The sequence below is a fragment of the Alligator sinensis genome, unplaced genomic scaffold (assembly GCF_000455745.1).
Source record: "Alligator sinensis unplaced genomic scaffold, ASM45574v1 scaffold337_1, whole genome shotgun sequence".
NCBI classification, from domain to species: Eukaryota; Metazoa; Chordata; order Crocodylia; family Alligatoridae; genus Alligator; species Alligator sinensis.
The window spans coordinates 2,492,439-2,508,202 of record NW_005841927.1 but is presented as its reverse complement, the minus strand read 5'-3'; the positions used below and the strand labels follow the sequence as shown (position 1 = coordinate 2,508,202).

At 52.7% G+C, this 15,764-nt stretch overlaps 1 protein-coding gene across 4 annotated transcripts in view; it reads right to left on the bottom strand.

Annotated features, from left to right (window-relative positions):
* Positions 1 to 3,878: 3,878 nt before the first annotated feature.
* MYCL (MYCL proto-oncogene, bHLH transcription factor) overlaps positions 3,879 to 15,764 on the bottom strand; it is a 34,736-nt gene continuing 22,850 nt past the window's right edge. For 2 of the 4 annotated variants that reach the window (XM_006019298.3, XM_006019299.3), the window contains exons 2-3: positions 8,696 to 9,215; positions 3,879 to 5,622 (exon numbers count right to left, since the gene is read on the bottom strand). In XM_006019298.3, coding sequence (XP_006019360.1) covers positions 5,051 to 5,622; positions 8,696 to 9,188 — 1,065 coding nt within the window. In that variant the 5' untranslated portion in view covers positions 9,189 to 9,215 and the 3' untranslated portion in view covers positions 3,879 to 5,050. Of the gene's footprint in view, positions 5,623 to 8,695; positions 9,379 to 9,445; positions 9,468 to 15,764 lie in introns of those variants that run through there. The other 2 variants (XM_006019300.3, XM_014517832.2) reach the window with 2 other exon arrangements.

Here is a 15,764-nt window from a genome sequence, read left to right as displayed (position 1 = left end):
CCCCCCCAAACACCCCCAGAGGGGGGGGGGGGGGGGGGGGATGGCTCTTCCCCTAGCAACAGACATCTTTTGCCATAGCAACAGGGAGAGGTAGGATCCCCCCCAAGCCGGCGGGGGGCAAGGAGACCTGTGATTGGAGGAGCCGCGATTAGAGCCGGGCTTGCAAAACTGTCCTAGAAATGTACCAGCCCCGGCGCGAGCCCGAGGGGCGCGATGCCAGGCTGACGGTGACTCGCCCGCAGGCCAGGCCCCCCGCGCTGGGATTTCTGCACAGGCGGAACGATGGTCCCAGAACAGGGCGGGGGTGGATTAAAATAGGCCCCGCAGCCTGGCTCATGAAAGGCCAGGTCCAAACAGCACGGCCGGCCGTCGCGGGAAAGAAGGCAGGCTTTTGTCTGAAAAAAATGGTTTTGCTGCCATTGCTAGGGCTAACCCCTGCAAACCCTTGTGCTGACAACCAGAACGGGGAAACCGGTCGTCTCCGTTTCTCCACCCCGCAAATTTGGCAACTCGTTGCAATGCAGTCGGTTGCCGCAGTTCCCCTCTGCAGCCCCTTTGGCCCCAGGGATCCTTAAAGGTAGTAACAGAAGGGAGAAGTGAAAGGACAAGAAAGCCTGAGTCTGAAAGCTGCAGAAGGCAGGCCAAAAAAAAAAAAAAAAAAACCAAATCCGGGGCGGGCGTGATGCCCACATCAGTTTTAACATCAGGTTTGAAAGCAATTTGATTCCAAACTGCTTGTGATCCACGTTGGGCCCTGCCAGACAAATGACAGAGTTTGTTTTAAAGGGCCTCTAAACTACCTTTATTGTTAAGCTTTCACCTTTCCTGAAAGGGAGAAGAAAAGCATGACCCCTGTCAGGCTCCTTTATCGGCACAAAACACCAACCTTATAAAACCGTCCTGGGATCTTTAACGTATGCTCAGAATAATCATAAAAGCTTTTGTTTGGGAGACAGCTTATCAGTCATACAGGGCATGTTGTCTGTGCTGGGTAGTTCATCCTGCTGTATTTTTAACCTCTGGCTCCAGCTAGTGTGTTCCCATACCCTATCGCACCATTAGCCATCCCCTCCAAGCAGGCTTCAATTTGACATCTGAGTATTTTCCACAAACCTAATGTACTCTCAGATTTCTCTCTTGCCAGAGGTAGCTTAGCTATTCTCTTTCTAAGCGGGCACGTTTATCAATCCACGTATAATAGCACGGCGTCTCCTGCATTCCCAGATGGGTTTTTGCACCGTGGCTTAAAAGCCAACCCACCTGCCAGTTCTGATGTCTTTCACTGTGTCACCTAACTGCTCCAGTCCTACATCTCTGCAGCCACCAGCAGTCACACACGGAGACGCTCTCTTCCTAACCTGCTGTCACCTATCCCACATCCAGCCACTATAAACTGAACAGAGAAAAGGGGGTTTCCAAAGGCATCCGAGCGACTTGACAACACAAATCCCACTGCTTTTCTGCGGGATTTCAGCTAAATCACTGCAGTACTTCAAAAATAAATAAAGCTCATTTGTCTTTCCCTTGCCATCCTTTGAGAGATGTATTATATGCAAGCAACAGAAGACTGAGATAGGCCAGCACCACTGCACAAGTACTTCTATTGCTCCTTCTGAATGCTCTTATACAAAAGCAAGGGAAGTTTAGGTTGGATATTAGGAAAAACTCTCTCTTTAGGCAGGGTGGTGAAGCACTGGAACGGGTTACCCAGAGAGGTGATGGACTCTCCATCCCTGGAGGTTTTCAAAACCACCTAAACAAAGCCTTGGCTGGGATGATGTAGCTGGGGCTAGTCCTGCTTTGAGCAGGGGCTTATACTAGATGTGACCCCCTGAGGTCCCTTCAACCCTCATTTTCTATGATTCCATGGGAATACATCCAGGAGTCTTGCACTTATTTCGATGCTTTACCATAGTTTCAAAGCTAGTATTGCCTATAGGAGTCAGAGCATGGGACTGGGCATCAGGACATCTGGGTCCAATTTCTACTTTGCTGTGAGACCCTCAACCAGTCACCAGCTCTCTGCCTCCAAGACGGCAGGATTAAAGGCAACACTTTCCTACCTCTCAGCAGCGCCGGGAAAGCTTAACTGTAATGACTGGAAAAAGCTTTGACATCATGTGATGCAACACACAGGGCAAGGGGGAGCCGTTGCTGGGGCTGAAGGGAACACACAGCATCGTAAGCTCCTTGCTGAATGGTGCTTAGAGTTATTTTTTTCACCCCGTTGACTAAACCTAGCCTTGAAATAGCCTGCTAGCCCCACGCTATGCTTTGTCTGAGCGGTAACACAATGCCTCACCCCTGCACTCAGTACATGATGCATTTGCCTCGAGTTCCATTTACAACCAAGTGCTTCCAATGCAAGTCAGGGGGAAATATATATATATATATATATATATAATTTCATCCCCTCTCCATGCAGGGGGCTAGGGAATTCCCTAGTGGCCTCTAAAACAAGCAATTTCATTCCCCTGATCTCAGTTTCCCTCTAGAGTTACTGACAATTCATCATCGTATTCATCTCGATGACCTCCCGGGGCAGTGAATTCCACATGCTGACTGTTCTGTGGCACCATTAGGAGAGTTTAAAATTACAGTGAGGCTCTCAGCAAAGAGGAACCCAGCTTTCTGCCCCTCCTCCTCCAGAAGCCACTTAAAAGAAAACGATCCAGGTGATCTCTTTCCCAGGACCCGCCGCCGTGACTGGTCCACGTTCGAAGCCAGCACCAAGGGGCACGGAGGTTCGGCGTTGCCTGAAGCAATACACCCGACTGCCTGTGGGAAGCACAGCACCCTTGGAGCCAGCCCTCCTGCCCCATTCTCCACCCCAGGGCTTTTTCAGGCTCTGCTTGTTCTCTGGGCTTGGATCAGTCTGATAAATGCCACCGGTGACTGCAATGTGATAGGGATCCCTCTGGAACAGGGCTGGCATCAGGGCTGTGCCTTTGAATCTGCCCCTCGAGAGCTGAATGGCAAAGGCGCTGGGACCCAGTCCCTCTAAAGACAAGGCCTCGCGGGAGGGAGATGAAGACCTTTCTCCAGCAGCAAGAGGCAAGAGTCCTACCCCGCTGACCAGGAGCAGACACTCTCAGCTTTGCTAACGGCTCAGCTCTCCGCCTCCTGTAGCGCCGAGCCAGCTGGATCCCTTCCCTCCCTCGGCCGGCGGACAACTCGAGAAGCAGCAAGCAAGTCCCCGCATGGTGCCCTGGTAGGCAAGCCGGCAGCCGCCCCCCTGGCGACAGATGCCCGCATCCCCGCGACATGGAAAAAGCCAACCCAGTCTGTCTTTGTACCTTATTTATTCATGAAGTGTGAGGTAACGAAGAAAGTGCTAAATCCGACCACAGTGTTAACTCTAACGCTTCTCAGTAGGTCAGTTGGGAGCCGGGCAGCCGAACGCCACTGCTGCGGCCCTACATGCTTCAGCCGCGGAGCGGACCCCAAGGACAGCCCTGCCTCTTGTCCTCCTCTCCCCCCTGGCTCTTAAACCTCGTGCCCAGGCAAGAGTTCGCTCAGCCCCTTCTCACGAGCACAGGGCTTCATCTGGGATCTTAAACACCTCCTTAGGTATTGAGTTGGGGTTTTTTTAGAAGAGAGAAGGAGTGATACTTGAAGGCTGAAAAATGCAGGGGGTTTCTCCCCTCCACCCTTTCAGTGAAGAGGAAAAACCCTTGCACTTGTTAACTGTGTTGTGTGAAGAGCCAGGACCCAGACACAGCGAGCTCCAAAGGGCAAGCAGAACGGCCCATCCGCCATGATGTCCCCAAAAGTGCAGCAGGTTGGAATAGTGCTTGCACTTGGAAGGGTTTTAATATCCCTTTTCAATTACAATCACATTAGATGCTACTTACAGGTAAAAAAAAAAAAAAAAAAAAAAAAAAAAAAGTTCAAATCTTTAACAATACTTCTCCAAAAAGTGGTACAAAAATACAGTATAAAAATGTCCTCCAGTATAAGACTCAGGCAGTTACAGCAGCAGGATCTAGAACACAAAAAAAAAAAATCCCAAACAAGCTACTGTGTAAAGTGGTAAGAAAGTGAGGTATAGTCCATCCAAGCTGGTCTCGGGGCTTCTCCAGTGTTGGGAGCTCAACTCTCCCTCTCTGGGGAGGGACAAGAGGATATTTAAGAACAACCCTGGACTAAAAGCATTCCCCATCTGTCGCCATGTAAATACAGAGATGGACCCAAACCAAGGCACTGGATCGGAGCGCCCCTTGGATTCAGGATCCAAGTACCCTGACGTAGGGATTAGGGACTCAAAGGCTTGGCAGGCCCCGTTAGGAATATGGCCTTGGGTGCCAACGATGTCGGGGAGGATACTGGGCATTGTGGGGCAATGGCTGGATAGTTGGCGACAGCTCACGGGAAGAGAGGCTGGGCGGTCAAATGGAAGGAGATGGTCCGTGGACCGGGCTAAAGCACGACCCGCGTATCTGCTGCTCGGCTCCGCCATCCAAGAACGTGCGGGAGAGCAAAAGTGAATCCGTCCCGCCAGCTGGATTCTTGCAGGAACAGGTCACGCTCCAGCCACCTCGCAGTGGGGGGGCCTGAAGTTTCAAGAAGGAGCCTCTGTTCTCAAGTGCCTGTCTTGGGGTAGCTGAGGCCTGATGTTCAGAGGAGCTGAAGCAGCCCCCGTGGACTCCCATCAGGGGCTGGGAAAGCCCAGAACCTCTAGGAGTCAGGACACAGGTGCCTCAAGATGGGCACCCCAAAGAAATACACGGCCCGTTTCAGGGTTGTACAAGCTCCAGAACCTGCCACATCCAGCGACAACAAGCCCAGCATCCCCCAAGGCAGAGCCCTGGCCCGGCTCCACAGCTAGCAACTCCCCGCTCTGTCCTGGGGGGAGCCCGAGACCACGCTCAGATGAGGGAGATGCAGGGGAGGGAACCCGTCCTTCCAGCATCCTAGAATGCCAGCCATATTTGTGTGCACCGGCTGCAGTGCATTCTGGGATCTGTAGTTCAGGGGGTTCCCGATAACCCAAAAAAACAAAGATGTGCAAAATCGGTATTGGACAAAAGGCGTCGAGTCTTTTTGGTAGCTAGTGCCCCTCGAGCTGGGAGATGCGCTTCAGCAGCTGCTGCTGCCTCGCTTTCAGCTGCCTCTTCTCTGCGGCCAGCCTCCGCTCGGCGCTCACCAGCGACTGCAGGTACTCCGAGGCCTTGCTCAGGATCACCACTTTGGGTGTCTTGGGACAGTTCGCCAGCCCGGGGACCTGGTCCCTCAGGGCCAGGAAGCGCGAGCGGAGATCGTTGCGCCTCTTCCGTTCCAAGTAGTTATGGTTTTTCCGCTTGGCCATGTCCTCGCTGTCAGAGTTCGGGGCGCTGCTGCTGGTTTTCAGCAGGCAGGGCTCAGGCGATGAGCTCTCCGAGCTCTCCACGGCTTCCTCCGGGGAGCTCACAGGCTCCACCTTGATGTCCTTCTCCGCCTCCTCCTGGGAGCAGGGGTCTGGCGGGGAGCGGGCGGCGTAGTTGTGCTGCTGCTGATGGATGGAGATGTGGAAGTGTTTCATGCAGGGGTCCAGGGGGTCTGCCCGCACGGTGATGGTGACTGGCTTCCTCAGGCTGAGCGACTGCCTCTTCTCCACTGTCACCACGTCGATCTCCTCGCCTTCTGTTCAAAACAGACACAAGCAAAACCACCTGTCACTCGGGGACCACTTCACCATGCCTCCCGGCCAGCCTCTGCCTTGCACTCTTAGAGCAGCACAACCAAGTGCCCCCAACACGGCCGTCGCACGTTGTTGGTATAAGGATCTCCAGGCCGTCCGTGTGTCCAGCCACCCAGATGGCTCAGATCCGTCTGTCATGCACCTATCCCAAGGCATCACACAGCCCAATTCTGCAGCAGCACGAGGGACTAGATTATTTCAACAGCTTTTCCCCACATCAACTAATCCCAGTCATAGGAATGAGATTTCTCTCCATTGCTTTCATGTTCCTGTATCCCTGGAACGGGAGGGAGGGGGATTTACTGAGATTTCCCTTACCCGCCCTGGGCAACTCCTGAAGAACAAAGGACCCACAGGCAAGACATTCCTGCACCCCCCCGCCCCCACAGAAAGATGGGGAACAAGAGTGGCCTGGGACAGGCTTCAGCCATAAAGCTCTTCCCCCTGGTCGGCCCTTTTATGGCCCATTGGAATTGTAAATGAGGGATCTGTGGGCAGAGCTGCCCTTTGTTCCTGCTCACTGCAGCCTCCCACTTTAGTGACTTGTTACTTTTTACAAGTTATAAATCCTATTCATGCCCCCACCCCGGTATTCTCCTCTCCCCATTCAGCTACAGATTGCCAGAGACAGAGAAGGGGGACAGCCCTCCCATCACTCCCAGTGGGGGAGGGAGGAGAGAAAGGGGTCCCTTTAAAGGCATTCTGCCATCAGGTTCAATGAACCTCAAAGCCATCCAGCCATTTAACAGCCCTGCTCCCCCCGACCAACCCCTTCAACAAGTTCAGTCTGAAAGCAAAAGTCTTGAGAGAAAAGGTTATCGCAGCTGTGCACAAAGAGGAACCCACCGAACCCTTGAAAACCCCGCTCCAGCTGGAACGGCAGCTATTCTACTTTCACAACCAGACACTTCCCAGAGCCGCTCACCCTTTAATCAGCAGGTTATAAAGCCCAGCAGAAAGCCAGAACGCTGTGAGCTATGCTCTTCTAATACCGTGTTGCTCGAGGGACCCTTTTTTGCCCAATAAGACCTGCCTTAGTAAGGGATTTTGAACCCTCTCCATTTGAAAGGCTTGGAGACACTGCAGCCCAGAGCCATGCCCAGCTTCAGACTTGCAAACAGTACGAGACCAGGTTGGCGGGCAGGGAAGCTGGCTTGTTCCCTACGCTTTGGGATTGCTTGTCAAGCTACTACATTAAGTCAAACTGTGACAGCGCAAAACAGAGGACCCAGGTCTCTCGAGTTAGCTTCCCGTCCCAGACACTGGCCGTACCGTCTCCCATGGGCCCTTACTACCAGAAGTTAGGCTCCCCAGCTCATGCACTATTTGGTCCATTGATCCCCACCGTTTCTTGGCTCCAGCCTGACAACAAATCTTCAGCTGTCCTGGGTTTGATTGTTTTTGATCACACCCCCTTCCTTCCCCGTCAGTCCTCCCCCCTCAACTGCTGGCTCCAAGCCATTTCCTGGTTGCTTTGCATCCTGCAGTTTTCATGCTCTTTCTTTTGTCACAAACTTCCATTGTGCGGACAATAGTATCATTTCCTCATTAATAAAAGTCGGGCTGGCTGGGCCCCTCCTCCCAGGCAGGTTGCCATTGGCCGCTTCGGCAGCGCTTGGAATGTTGTTGTAGCCGATTTCTCCAGCCCTCATTGGCCGAGGCGGCCATCAGTCACCGAGGCCCCCTTCTTATTGTTTGCAATCTGTTGCTTTTTGTTCTGGGACCATGTGGCCAGCACGGTCCACTCCACCAGGGCCCGGGATTCAGAGCAGGTAAAGTGCAGGTCAGCAAAGCAGCCAGATTAGGAGATATGATCAATACACGTCTCCCTGCTGCTAATGGAGATTAAACATTTGCGAGCCTGAGCCCTGCTTACTAGCTCCTGGGTCTCTTAATGGAATTAAACCTCAGCCCTAAAAGGTACCTGTGTCCAGCCATACTCATCCCTGCAATGAGTCATAAGCAATAGTTACTCATCACTGACTCATCTCAACGAAGCTCATTAATAAGGTCGTGTGTGTGTGTGTGTGTGTGTGTGTGTGTGAGCACTTTTACTAACAACTCTTGCTGTTCAGGGGATGGGAATTCAAATCCCGTCTGGAATTTAGGTTTGTTGGTAACAGGCATGGCCACAGCCTTGCTTGGATTCCTTCTAAGTTAGGAGGCTTGGGATGATTGGAGAGGAGTGATTGGGGACGGTGTCTGCCATGCAGGGACAACTTGAAGTCCAGGGTTTAAGAATTAAAAATGGCACATCTTAACTCGCCCCACCACCCCCAGTGTTCAGGCTTTGATTTGCTCTTCCCCGGGTGGAAATATTTGTGCTCAGCACAGCAAGACACTGCTCTGCTCAAATCACTGTCAACTGCCTTCACATCGGTGTATTAGGCATAGCAGCTTGGCTGTTACAAGGCAAGGGAGGCACCATCTCTTTGCAGACGGAGCCCACTTAATAAATCTTAGCTGCCTAACTCAGGAGCTTCCACCCCACCCCAACAGGGGAGGTCCCCCCGGACAACTGCCTGTCACCTGCAGGGCCCAGGGGCCCTTTTGTCCTAGCGCTGGACGCTCCTCAGCCAGCTTCCAGCTGCAGATCAGAGGGGGCTGGTCCGATCAGCTAAAATCTGGGGAGGGGGGGCCATGGACGCAAAGCAAAAAAAAAAAAAGAGCAGAAACATGGCTGCATTTGAAGGCTCTAGGCAGGGATCGGAGGTGTCAACTTCCCCTTCCCGCAGAGGAAAGGAGCCCCGTCTGCCTGCGGGGAAAGAGAGGGGGGTATCCGGGTCTCAGAGCTGCCCTGCATCCTCCGCAGAGATCTCCCACCGTCCCACCTCACCTCCCCTTTGTTCTGGCTCCTGGCACTACAGCCAGCCCCGCACCACAACAAAAGGCAGCTGCTTCCGGGGGGGACCACAGCCCAGCACCACGCGTGGGTGATCCCGCATGGGTCCCCCCTGGGCTTCCCTAGGCGATGCCCCAGGGCCAGGCGCGCTGGCAGGCGGGCAGATCCCTTACCGGAGTCACTCTGGCTCTCAGATCCCGAGGAGGCGGGGATCTTGCTCTCGGCCAGGGGGCAAGGGAAGACGGCAGCGGGGTCCACGCACTCCGTGGCGGCGTGGCCAAAGCCCAGGTCCTGGGCGAAGGAGGGCTTGTGCGGGGCGAGCCTGGGCACCCCTGGCACGGAAAGTTTCTCGCTCCTGGCTTTCTCCAGCCGCTCGCGGGCCGAGAAGCCGCTCCACATACAGTCCTGCAGGATGAAGGCGCTCAGGTTGGCGAAGATCTCGCCGGGCTCTTCCCCCGCCAGGCAGCAGCTGGGCAACCAGTCCCCTAGCTCCCCCGCCGCGCCTGAGCAACAGGCTTTGTCCGCCGGGCCGCAGGCGGGCGACGTGGGGGGCGTGGGCACCAGCTCGAACTTCTTCCAGATGTCCTCGCTGGGCGCGGTGGAGCGGTAGAAGTCCTCCTCCGAGTCGTAGTCGTAGAAGTAATGCTGGTAGGAGTCGAGCTCCATCTCCGGGGAGGGGAGGGGGATGGGGACCTGCAGGGTCCCAAGGGACAGCGTCAGCATCCGCCACCAGCATCCCTGCACCACCCCTCTGCGTGTCGCCCCCACCCCATCAGCTCGGATCCGGGCTGGGATCGGGGCATCCCCCTTGCATATGAGCGCTCCCGTAGGGGGGCACTTCCCCGTACCCCCCCACACAAACTTTCCCCGGGTCCCCAAAGCGCAGCCCCTCGGGCCGGAGCCCGGCAGCCCCCGGCCGTCACCTCCCCGCCGCGCCGCGCTCGCCCGGCCCGGGCTGCATTGTTCCTCCACCCCCTTATATCGCGTCTGGAGCCGCTGGCCCCGCCCGAGCCCGGGGATGCTCCAATCCGAGTGCTCCTGATTTGCATACAGGGCGGGAATCCCCCCCTCCCCACCGGTGCTGCTCCCCCCCGGGCAGTGCACAGAGCGGCAGGAGCCGGCGGGCTCGGAGCCGGGAGGAGGGTCATGCTGGGGACCGTGGTGCAGCCCAGCACGCCGAGGGGCTTGGATCCGGAGCAGGTGCTTGGTACCCCTCGTCAGCATCCAGCGGGGAGCAGGCGCTGCTGCAGCCCATGTCAGACACCGATGGATGGAGACCCTAACCCCACGGGTTAGGGCAAGCTCCAGACCCCGACCCCTGCCATTGCCTCGGGCAGCGGAGAGGGGCCCATCCAGCGCTGGTGGAGCAGGCGCTGTGCCCTGCAACCAGGTTGCATCCAATTAGAGCGTGCTACAGGTGCTTGTCCTGCCGGCTCCTAAAGCACCTGGGACGGTTTCCTCGCTGTATCCAGGCCCCCAACTTCCTACATCTTTTGGCACTGGCCCCCTCCTCCTGGTTTTGTTCCCCCCCCACACCCACTCTCCTGGTTCTTACACTGGTCCAGGGACCCCGAGGTCCTTGCGCTCTTTCTGCCTTTATGTGCCTGCCGCCTGATGTCTCTTAGCTCGGTCCACGGAGCATAGGTATCTTGCCATCTTTGTAGCAGGTGGATTATTAAATTCTTCTGATGGGCATGTCAGTCTCTGGCCTGTTCTGAGTACAAATGGCTGCGTTCACCTGGTAGGCATGGGAACTAGATCTAGGATGTTGACCAGGGGTTGCAGATGGTGTGGCACATCTTCACATATAACACAACACATTTTTCTCCAATTAAAGAGAAACTAGAAGCCTTACTACTGTAGTAGGGGGCTAGCACTATATTATTCCATTTAAGATAAAAGCAAAAAAAAAAATGACTATTGTAATGTTGTGAAGGAGGTTAATGGCATACTGGGCTGCCTTGGTAGGAGTGTGGCCATCAGATTTGAGGGAAGTGATTATTCCCTTCTATTTGGCACTGGTGAGGCCACATCTGGAGTACTGTGCCCCACTTCTGGAGTCCCCACTACAGAAAGTATGCACACCGGTTGGAGACAGTCCAGCCCAGGGCAATGAAAATGGTTCAGGGGCTGGGGCATGTGCCTTATGAGAGAGGCCGAGGGAACTGGGCTTATTTAGTCTGGAGAAGAGAAGACTGATGGGACATTTAATAGCAGCCTTCAACTACCTGAAGTGGGGTTCAAAGGGGATGGAGCTGGACTGTTCTCAGTGGTGGCAGATGACAGAACAAGGAGCAATGGGCTCAAGTTGCAGCAGAGGCAGCTGATGTTAGATATTAGGAAAAACTCACTCACTAGGAAGGTACTAAAGCAGTGGAACAGATTACCCTGAGAGGTGGGGGACTCTCCATCCTTGGAGGTTTTTAAGACCCGGATGGACAAAGCTTTGGCTAGGATGATCTAGTTGGGGCTGGTCCTGCTTTGAGCAGGGGGTTGGACAAGATGTGACCTGAGGTCTCTCCCAACCCTCATTTCCTATGATTCTATAACTGTACACTCATTTGCTAGAGTATAAATAAAGTTTTAAAAAAACACAGCAAACTAGGCAAAAAAAACAGTCACTGGGCATTGTATCACTAGTGCTGTAGTCATTATAGTTAAAGGTATAGCTCTTATTCAGATTCATGAAACAAAATCTAGCTTTCTTGAGCATCTTGACAATGCCTCCAATATTTCCCTGTCCATCATTTCTATACCCAAGTTAACAGGAACATACCCAAGATAAGGTTTTCAGCTAGAGCTAAAAAGAGTCTGCATGGCTGAGAAACAGAAGAAAGACATTACCAGAAATGGCTAACAGACAGCAAGATTGCAACGGAAAGGATAGTTTGAATAGTGAAACATCAAGACCGTTATAAAGGAAAAAAGGGCTGTTAACATCTACAGAGTGGAGAGAGATTATCAGGAATCAGAGAGATGATGGAAGTCAATTGACTGCCTGTATAGACATGCTGCTGCCACTCCTTGGCAGTTGGCTTTAAAGCAGGGGTGGGCAAAACGCAGTGCGGCCTGCCAGGCCATTCTATCTGGCCCCCGGCGCCCCTAAAAAAATTAGAAAATCAATATCTATCTGCCCCCAGTTGCCTGTCACGCGGCCCTCGATGGTTTGCCAAAACTCAGTAAGTGGCCCTCCACCTGAAATAATTGCCTGCCCCTGCTTTAAAGCCTGGGTAGAACAGGAATCAAAGCGGGATCCACTGCACCCCTCCTGGATCCACCCCTGGATGTAGGTAAACCAACCCCTCCTGCTGGGGGTTCGACTCAGCTCTATAAACCTATGAGAAAGTTTGCAAAAAAAAAATTAGCAATGTTTCATTGCTTCTACGCCTTGTACATCAATTCTTAGCACACCTTTGGTCTAAGGTATTCATTAGAGAGGCGGGGGAATTCCCGTCACGGAAGTATGAGAGCAGGTGAAACAATCGTTTCTCTGGGATAGTTTGGAGAGCGATGATCCTGCCCTAGGCAAGAGGCTGGACCGGGAATCAAAGGGAGGGGGGTAAGTGCACCCCCTCCCTAGATCCGCCCTTGGATAGATCTTAGCCTAGAATAACTACCAAGAAAGACGCGAGTCAGCGTTGAATACCGGTTACAGACAGCAACCAGTGAAGAGGTTTATAAAGCATTTAGTTGTTTTAAACACCAGCAGGGCCTCTGGCATGACACGTAAATGAAAACCCCAACACATGCGATTACAGCAGCTGGAAGCAAAAGAATTATTCTTTCATCCAGTTTGCTCCCATGAATATAATAACAGACCTTGCAAAACACCCAAGCGGTTTCCTCCATGGGGATGTATGGAGCTCTACAGATTTTTGCCTTACAGGAGTCAAAGACTTTTAAAGGCACTCACTGAGCCGGATCCATCACTTACACTCTTCCCTGCTCCTCCCAAATTATTTTTGGGAATAAACAGTTCAAGCTTCCCGCATAGGGCTAGAGAGCTGTGCCACCATCTGGTGACAGCTCACATTGCACCCGCCTGCCGCTGAAGTTCCCTCAGGGTAATACAACCTGGTCACCCACCTGCTTTGCTGACACGCAGTGAATATGTTACCAAACCTTTACTTTGAATTCAATCAAAATGTCAGGTTAGGACTGACTGGAAAGTCCCTTTCATTCACTCAAGATATGATCACAAGAAGAAAAAAAGATACTTCCTCAAAGCAGCAAGCAGCATTTCTGTTTAACGCAAACCATAAAGTTTTTCTTCCCTGGAGATCCCCAAAGCATGTGTAGATGATACGAACCCATCTCTGGCAGCCACACGCCTTTGGCACACGATGGCCAGTTGAAGGACTAACGCACACCAGCACTAGAAAGGAAAAGTTTGGGTTAATACTTGGACACAGGCTTCCCTCCGTGCAAGGGCCGGGAGATATTGAAACAGAGCTGGCAGCGTTTGGAAAGCCAAGGTTTCACCCTGCCCATTAAGTGACCATTTTCATTTATAAAACGGGGTTAAACAAAAACCCATCATTCTGCCTGCCATTGAGCATCTATCCCAGACACACAGAAGGGGATTTTGTGCCTGAAAGTTGCTCTAACATCTTCCCCAACCACACGATTGGTCCAATAAAAGATATGACTGAACACACCTTGCTTCTCTCAGTCTCCATTAGCATACTCTGGACAGATAAGAGGCTGAAACCAAGCTCATAATTTGAATTAGCACATTCACCCAAAATCCCTCCAAGCCCTTTCACGAGAACAATCTCTAGTATTCTCAACCATTGCTCCCAGCATGCTATACACATAGAGACATCCCACTGTATTTACAACTGGCCAAATATATTTACATCTGCCCTAAAGGCGACTGTCAGTTTAGTAATTAAGCAACAATATGTTTAAAGTTAGGTGGCTTCAAGTCTCCAGAAATTTAGGAATACTCAAAGCTGCAAAAGGAGCAACAGGAATCAATCAAATAGGTGAAGTCAAAGCCTTTAAGGTTAATCACCATTGCCAGGTATGAGACCCCGCTTTGGATTTTCCTTGAGGAAGGAGAGATTTGCAATTGAGTTTGAAGGCTGAAAAGTGAAGCATCGCATTGCAAATGCAAGTCTACCGAGGATGGCCAGCTCTCTGCACCACCTTTCATAGCATCTGATGAAGTGAGCTGCTGTTCCCAAGAGCTAATAGACTAACTGAATCAGAGGTGCATAAGGTGCACCCCCAGCCTGCCTTCTGCCCGAGGAAGATCATAACATTATTGTAAAGCAGGAAATTAATCCTCCCAGGTCTTCTCAACAGCAGCATTTTTCAATTAACCTCCCTGTGGGGCCAGGGCAACAGTGAGCGCTAGGTTCATACCGCTTCTGAGGACCTTGCTCCTTGGAAATGAAGCCAATTTATACTGACTTACAGCCCATACAAAGGGGAAAAGCAATACTGAGCAGGCTCTTCAATCCAGCCAACCACAGAAAACCAGAACCAATGGCTAGAAGCTGAAGTCAGACGGATTCAGGCTAGAAAGGAGGCACGCAGTTTTTAACTGAGGGAACAACCCACCATAGAAACCCCTTACTGGGAGCGGTGGTGGATTCTCCATCAGTAGCAAGATCAGATCTTCTCCGCCCTGTGTGCTCTGCTTTGAGCTCAGGTATCAAATGCCAAGGGGGAGTTAACACAGGGAAGTCCCAAGAGCCTTGAAATGCAAGGCTGGCAGACTCTGTCTAGAGGCCTTAGTGCCAGAACTGCACACAGCCTCTGTGCACCCAGCTGCCAGCCCCCCTCTCCCGCTTTATCTCATCTCTTTGAACTCCTTCCCATCATTTGCCCAGTAGTTCCTTCTGTGCTGGATGCCCCCTCCTGTGAATGAATAGGGAGTTTCTTTTAGTGGGGACAAAAGCCTGGGAGAAGAGATTTCAGGGGAGGTGATGCACCAGCTCCCCTGACTGCAGCTGAATATTTGCATCATTGCTTCTTAATGGTTTCCTGGAGGCATGGAAAGAGCCTTGGCCCCATTCACCTTCTAAGCATCACAGTTTAGCAGGGTAAGACTGACCCCCCCAGTACTCTCCCCCCTGCAATCAGGGCCACTGTTAATGGATGAACTGAGCCTGGGGAATCAGCCACAGACCCTGGCTGCTATGGGTTGCTGCTGAAAGGAGCTGCAGCCAGATAGTTCACAAGGCCTCTGTTTTAAACTCTCACCATGAGACTCTACTGAGATGGCTGGGCTGGGACACAGCCAGGAGGTACCACCACAGCTGGGCACAGCTGGCAGGTGTTGTGGAAGGCCAGAAGAGAAAGTTTTTCAGCTTAACTCACATATGTGTATTGTATCAGCTGGCCGGCAGAGCTTTGCCGAGGTAGACAGGCTGGGAGGTGACCTGGTGTAGACAAGTCCCTAGCCTGGTGGGGGAACTAAACTGCTTCTCATCTGAACAGCAGACTGAACCTGGTGAAACCCCCATTTCCATGCTAGGACAGGAACCCCCTCTGAGATGGGGATCAGATGGCCATTGGGATCCTCTAAAAAGTTTCCAAGAGAAAGGCAATTACTAAGGCAGCAGTGGCAGGGAAGTAATAGCAGAAAAGCCATAGCCAGGAGCTAGGGACAGAACAAGCAGACAGCTGGCAGGTTCCAGGCTCCCAGGCAGGGCCCTGTCAAAGTCACGAGATGGTTTTGCAGACAAGAGGTTAGAACAAGAAACACCCCCGGCCAGCAGCCCTGGGGTCCCTTGGACCATTGTTTCTTCCACACCACCCACCTGCAGGGACCAGCCAGAGCAGTGATACGCAAATCCTCTGGACCTGGGAAATCAGATACCAGAGCAGACAGCCATGCTCCAGGCAGTGTCCAGCTGCAGTGAGCAACACGGGCATCTCAGAAGCTATCACGACTGCACACCCCCATCTGCAGTAAATGAGAGCACTGGCTGCCCTAATGCTCCTGGCTGTGGGGGAGCTGGGACCAAGGAGTCTAGTTTTTGCCTTGAAGAAAGCACAGGATCATGCCAGAAGATGGGCTCAGAAGTTACAGGAGGACACAGTGACGTGGAACAGCCCCCACTATAAGCACACAGGCACAAGAGATGCACCTCCTTATGCAGCAGGAGCTCGTGCTAAGGAGAGGATGCCCGGTTCAGAAGCACTAGGGATGTCACCGTCACCAGCAGAGAGGGGGAAAAAGTCAGGCCTAGATGCCTCGAGGCCTTTAAGCATGGACACTGCAGGGGA